The sequence below is a fragment of the Sinocyclocheilus anshuiensis genome, unplaced genomic scaffold (assembly GCF_001515605.1).
Source record: "Sinocyclocheilus anshuiensis isolate Anshui unplaced genomic scaffold, SAMN03320099.WGS_v1.1 scaffold207, whole genome shotgun sequence".
Classification (NCBI taxonomy): Eukaryota; Metazoa; Chordata; class Actinopteri; order Cypriniformes; family Cyprinidae; genus Sinocyclocheilus; species Sinocyclocheilus anshuiensis.
In genome coordinates, this window is record NW_015551045.1 from 1,721,811 (window position 1) to 1,729,047 (window position 7,237).

The 7,237-nt window shown below is 35.1% G+C and overlaps 1 protein-coding gene across 1 annotated transcript in view; it reads left to right on the forward strand.

Moving 5' to 3' along the window:
• LOC107661787 (serine/threonine-protein kinase 32A-like) overlaps nucleotides 1-6,866 on the forward strand; it is a 50,517-nt gene extending 43,651 nt beyond the window's left edge. The window contains exons 11-12 of the mRNA XM_016451554.1: nucleotides 5,444-5,508; nucleotides 6,080-6,866. Coding sequence (XP_016307040.1) covers nucleotides 5,444-5,508; nucleotides 6,080-6,191 — 177 coding nt within the window. The 3' untranslated portion in view covers nucleotides 6,192-6,866. The remainder of the gene's footprint in view (nucleotides 1-5,443; nucleotides 5,509-6,079) is intronic.
• The last annotated feature ends 371 nt before the right edge of the window (nucleotides 6,867-7,237 follow it).

Here is a 7,237-nt window from a genome sequence, read left to right on the forward strand (position 1 = left end):
TCAGAAATATCAATAATTTGGCCATTTCTAAGTATTGTCACATTGAATGTCTGGCGGTTATGGCCCTGGTGCAATAGCCAAACAGGGTAAATTATATGAAGATATAATAATCAAAGCAAAGTCAAAAGGTGCTCATTGTTTATAGTGATATGATGCATTGATCATATTTATAATACCTAAATTGGCATTAGCATCTTTGGAAATCTTTTCTTTGTACTTTTGTTAAAGAGAATTAAGAGAATTAAAGAGAATGAACAAATCACAGATTCTTGATTTTATTGCATTTTTACAAAACATCCCAACTTCTCTGGAATTGGGGTTGTAATTTCCATTTAGTGTTAGTTATTCCGTCTAATGTTTATATTTGATTTTATTTATCTGATTTCACGTGGCCATGTGTTTCTCTCTGTACTCTGGAATTGGGGTTGTAAATTAAAAAAAAAAAAAACTCAAAACAGGTTTGGAACAACTGATTAAATTATGACAATTTTACTTTTTGGGTGAAATGTCTCTGAGTTCAACTAACTGCATTTAATATAAATTAATAATAAATTATTAATTTAATATAAATAATATAATAATTTAATATAAATATAATAAGTTTCCATTTAATTGTAAATAACATGCAATTAAGTGTCAGAGAACATTCCATTCCATTCACACTTATTTTTCTTAAAGTATAGTTTTTCTATAATAATATACTGTTTTTAAAAGTATGCTAAAGAGTACTTCACAGAATGAAAGAAAGAATATAGGAGCTGGAGCTAGTGTTGTACGTGCACATTTTCTGAAGCAGTGAAGATCAATAAAGTATGACCAGTCCTGCCCTATACAGTATCTGCTCCTGACTCGGTTTCTCAGTTCTCTCCTCCCACTGACGTTTGTAATGTATGGAGAGATGAGCTCAATCCAATCACAGATAAATGCAGTGGAAAATTGAACTCTTGATGTGAGAACAAAATAAAGAGAAGCATCCCACGGTGACTGCCTCCCTTCCTAGAGTTCACTCGCTGTTCAGAGGAATATTTCCCCTGTTTCTTCAGTCTGTGCTTCAGTACTGATTATTAGGAATGTCACAGTTACAACTAGTCGTCCGTCACGTCATACAGTGCGCGAGAGAGCCGCTCTGCTGCACAAATGCGCATCTACCGTGTGTTGCGTGATTTCATGTTGGGTTACGGTAACTTACAGTGACGGAGAAATGAGCTGTGTGTCATCTGAAAGTTTTAGATCAAGAGACAGATTTACTAAACAGGGCAGATTAGCATTAGAGCGCAATTCCATAAAAGCACCGATGGAAGGGGAAAATCCTGCGTGTGATTTATTGACAATGCGCACATTAAAGCACACCAACGCAACATCTCATTTCCATAATGACCAGCGCAATTTACCAAGAGCAGCGCAAATTACCGCCTGCTTTAAGACTAGGTTTTAAATAATGGCGCAAATACTAGAAAATTGACAAGCGCAAACGTTAGTAAATCACGTTGTGTCTGAAAGGGAAACGCCTACAAATGTATTTTTAGTATTTCACAGTATTGAAATGTCTGAGTATTTCACAAAGCATTTTAGCACTAAAACTAGCTCCTAAATCTGTGAAACGTTAGGAGTAGTGAAGAGTCACTAAAACTAATCACAAACGATCCTAAAATAGCTGTTGCTGGCAATCTGCATCGGAACGTAAACATTTTAGAAACATTTGACGATAATGTGCTTTTAAAAAGGTATTGCCTTTGGTTTTGGAGGTTATCCCAACTCCAAACTTTCCTTTGATTGTATCCTTGTTTTCATTAACCAGTTGGGCAAGAAGTAAAAGCTGTTCTTGCGTCCAGTTTGGTTTTCGTTTACGTTTGCATGTCTTACTATCAGCCATAATTATTCTACTCTGTTAATTAAAAGGCTGTTTATATGCATATTCACTCTTTTTTTTTTTTTTTTTACGAGAAGCATACAGGCTGACAATTACCTGAACATATACATATATATTATATTGTTTAATTAGTGACACTTAGCCTGCATTTTTAAACCTTTATTTGAATATGGCAACATAATATCGCGCTCTACAATACTTCTATGAATGAATCTCTGAAAGAGACTATCAGCCAATCACTGTGTGCATAGTTAATAAGCATGCTGACATCATCCATAGCAACAAGGTCAACTCCGCCCCTTTACTCGTAGCTTAAGACTTCTCTCTATTCTTCAGTAAAAGTTTGTCTCAGCAGCTTTGTGAATAGGTTTTAAGAGAAACTCTTAGCTAAAAACTTTTACTACTATTTAGGAGTGGTAAGATAAAATGTTTTGTGAATACGGGCCCAAGCCCCTAGTCCACTCCCGTCAGTTTGGTGTTCTGCGCGCGACTCAAATGCTCCGCTCCCCACCCAAATATTACTACTGTCTGTTAATGAAGATTTGACGGATGAACTCACGATTGGACTCTTGTTGTGTCAGAAAGTGATAAGACTTTCAGTTTTATGGACGTCACCATCTTTGATTTTACTTTTGGTCACTGTTGCTATGGTTACTGGTAAGGAATACGGGCTTGACTCCTGTTGCATACAGACAGCATTCGAGACGCTACTGTAAGCTGCTATGTGAACAGGACATTTCGAGACTCACAGCTGTAAGTAAATGCAGTTGTCAATCCCAAAAGCTAACAGTGTGAACGTAGCCACCGATTCTCTAAAACTAATGTCAAAGCGCAGTGCTTAAAATGTTGGTTCACCGAAAATGGAAAAAAAAAAGTTTTTCTTTCTTCTGCGGAACAAGACATAATGTGTGTTCAGCAGCTTGTGACTGGATTTCAAAGAGCTTTTTATTGGATGGAATGTGAAGGAGGTCTCTGCTGGATTGTAGCATGCTAAGCATCAGTCACGCTTATACTCGAGGAAATCCGTGCACTGGTGGAGTTGCGTTGCTGGGTTTCTGGAGTAAGCACTAAACACTCAAATCAAACCCAAACTCATGACTGCACACATTTACACCGGCAGCAGCTCTTGTCGTTTTGCTTTGCAGTACACATTTTGTGTTATATTAGAGCCCTCTAACACTCAATACATGCTAGTCTCTAGCAGACAGACTTTTAACTATCAGCTTAAATCTGGTGCACATTGCAGCTTATCCTGGCCAAAACCATCCACTTCGAAGGATCTGGATGAGCAATCATAGTTGTTTTTTCTTGGTCATGTTTGGTGCAAGTAATTATTAAATAATGAAATTGCAGCCTGTTTTACTGCAGGTTTACATATGATGCTTAGTGTTTGTGTTAGCTGTAAAATCTGATGTAAAACGAGGAATACAGAATCTTATGTTTACTATTCAATTCAAGTCAAGTCAAAACAAGTCACTTAATTTATAGCGCTTTATACAATACAGATTGTTTCAAAGCAGCTTCACAGTATTAAACACAAAGAGCAATTGCTGACCAATAAAATATTTTAGAGCTTGACACTGCTAGAATTAATTCGTATTCATTCTAGAAATTCACATCAGTTTTTAATGTCTGGAAATCATACTTTTATAATTTCTTCATATACAGTAACCAGGTTTGCCAAGACCAAATAACAATTGTTAAAGTAATACATTTAAAATTAACTAAATAAATGTAATTTGTTTAGCTTATTTTTAAACTTGTTTTGCATTATTTTAAAAGCTTTCAGCCATGTTGTGCCCCCTTAGAAGTGTGCTTAAAAAAAAAAAGTCACTAATTTGACAATAAATAATTTCTTGCACATAAAAATATCATTTTATAGACTGTAAAAAAATCCATAACAATAGGGCACAATGTACTGTGTTAATATGAATGATTTTTTTACTGGTGTTTTACCTATATTTTGAAATATGCACTTCATTGCTTTGTGTTTTAGGGTTAATGCAGATGTCCGTACAATACAACAAAAATGAAATAAAATCCATTGGAATTGCTGAATACCTGCATACATTGCATACATTGTATATTGGTCTGTGCTAAACAAACTTTTCATGAAATATGAAAAAGCTAGGTTAAAAACCAAGACATTTCTTATCTTTGTTTAATTTTAAAAAAGGCTGTCATGGTTTTGAGAAAATCCTGGTAACAGTAATTTTAAAAGTAATGGAACATGGAAAATTAATGTCAATTTCTAGAATGAATATGAATTTATTCTAGTTGTGTCAAGCTCTATTTGTCAGAAACTACTATTTGAGGACAAACGCTAAATCGAACGAATGACATGTGCTGGTTATAAAAGCCCTGAAATACATTCAGTTCTTGAAAGCCTGGTATTATGGAATTATTTTAACGTTCATAGTTATATTTCCGTCATGACAACTCTCGGAGAGATTAGCATGGTAATATAGCTACAGGAGTGTGGCACTGTGCATCTGAAATCACCACGCTAATGAAAACATCAACCTTGAAAACAAATCAACGCGCCATTGAGGTTAAACAGCTAAATATGGCGAACCCATGTTGAAAATGTATACAGCGCAAATTAGTATTTCACTTTAACCCGTTTTGATATAGCTCAGTCGGCGGACCTCACAGCAATTACATACAACAATTAGTTTAAAACTGGTTCATGATTACTCTTAAAAATTAACAAGGCAGACCACGCAATATGCTCCCTGATATGGAGTAAAACAGCGTCCACTTATCTTATAGAAGCTGATTTCAGATGCTTTCTGATGCGCGCTCACGCTGCAACTTCAATAATCGCTGGCAAAGTATTTGAATGTTGAGCAGCAACCTCATTGGCTGCTGATGCGACCAATCAGTTGCGCCGTGTAAATAACTACGTGATTACTAACAGATAAAGGACCTATCAGCCTGCGCCATCTAGAGTTTCATAACAGAACTTTGTATTTATTCTTTTTTATTTATTTTAACACATACTTTATTTAAAAATTTATATTTACACTTTATTTTAATATATTTTAATTCCAAGTTTGCTGAGGGAGATGCTGTCACAAATGTAATGGTCCTTTTATCTAAATGAATTAAACAAAGAATTTAAAGAGAATAAAGCAAGAAAGATAATAACTTGAATATATGGTGAAGTAATGCATTTGAACCAAATCGAAAATAATATTTTTATTTCAAAATATTCACATTGACTCTTAATCGCCTAAACAGCTCTATTAATGTTTCTTGTCTCTCACATTCAATTTACGAATAACATTAGATTAATTACATAAATGATATAGTGTATTTTCAATTCGTAAACGCAGTTGTAAGATGTTAAACGTTTAGCTATATTTTACCTCACACTCTTTTCAGTCATTTTGACATTGACGAGCACTGTTAGATCACCGAAGCAGAAAAAAAATTAATGTAAAAAAATTAAAAAGTTGGCCATATTCCATATGCCATATAATGCTGGTTACGACCCTGCTTCACGAGCCATTCACTTAGTAGTATTTCATGTGCAACATTATAACTCATTCTGTTCATTTGATCACACAGAATGGACAACTCCAGCAGCGCTTAGAGACTGTCCAAAGAGATTTCATCGTCTTCAACAGGGAGAAGTAAGAAATATTTTGACAATTTGTCATGTCCACTTTCATGCAGTGTAAAGTAAATATAGTTTCGATGGTTTTAGTAGTAGTAGTAGTAGTAGTAATAGTAGTAAATAGCCTAACACAGTAGTTAATTTACTCAAAATGCAGTTTTATATGAAACACTTGATTAAAACATTAAATTGCAGGAAATGAATGAATATTCTCGTTTTAAAGGAACGCATAAGAGAAGTAAAAAGGCACTGTTAAAATGTTTTGTCATGTTTTATTTTCATATTTTCTGTTTTTATTTTCACTTCAGGGAAACTTTTAGTAATTTTGTTGTGTTTCTGTGATTTTTATTAGAATTTGTTCTCTATATATTAATATTAATTTCAATTTTTCAGTAGCTCAGTAGTTACTTTAGCACATTACCTTAGCTAAATGTAAATGAGAAATGTTGCTTGGCAACTGAATATTTTATTTCAGTTAACATTTATTTCAAGTAGCAATTTTTTTTTTTCAGTTTACTGCAATAACCTCGCCTTAAGGTAACAACTGCAGATTCGACTAGATATGTTGTCCTTTCTCTGTTTTGGAGGTTGAGGAAAACCAAAGCAGACACTGAGACAAACAACCTCAATGCAGAAGAGACGAACAAAGCCATTCAAGATGGACAGAACAACAACGTAGAGCACTGTTTATCAGGCTAACATCTGGACCCGCCACAGCGTTCCTCCTTCTCTCGACGCTAACGGCGAACAGCCCTGGACCCCAGCAAACGCATGAGAAAATCCACGGGAAGATCACGGATTCTGGATGGAAGCATCAACCTGGTGTGACCCTCGTGCTCTGCATTAACCGGCCTGACTACACAATCACACACATAGAGAAAGAACTGGACGATGATGCTCTCTGCACCTGGCTGTGAAATGTGTGCCTTACTATTTAATGGATTTCTCTAATGTGTTTGGAGGCACGTGAAGATTCACCGCTGTCTGATTCAGCGAGTGATCGGACTCCAGCCCTTCACCGTGATTTATAAAGCTGCGCTTCTTAACATACAAATGCAGAGAACAGAATGTTCTCAGAATGAGAAGGTACTCACTTCACCTCATTATGCCGCTGTGATTCATTCAAATGATGCAACTGTGAACCTTACGGAGCTGCAGAAAACTGTCATTCATGCCACTGAGAGCATTATGTGGCCTTTCTGCTTCTTTAGCGTTTCTGGAGATTCATTGCTGGATCACACTGTGCCGCTGAATAAGATATGGTCCAATCATAATAAAATCATTTAATAGCATCATCTGACAAGTCTAAGGTTTGCACAGCCTAGGATTATTCACACAATGTCTGGCTCATTTATTTAAAAAATAATAATAATAAAAAATAAATCGGGCCTCTTCTCTTAATATGAAGTGTGAAAATTTTACCTGTATTTTAAATTACACATTGCATTGTGTTTTAGAGTTAAAGAAAAATGCTCATAAACTAAATGATAATGTCCTGGCAGAAATGTACCACTATTTTTTCCGAACCTCTTTATTTTACAGTGGAGTTTGGTAAAAAATAATACAACGACTCGATATCGCCATCTAGTGGTCAGGTGAATATTAACTATTACTGATAATCTACCCACAATGCTGTTGAACAACAACAGCAATTCTGAGGAATATTAAAAATGTCAAGTTTTAGCCATATATATATATATATATACACATCATCAAGTTAGATATAAAGTCACCTGCTTTATATA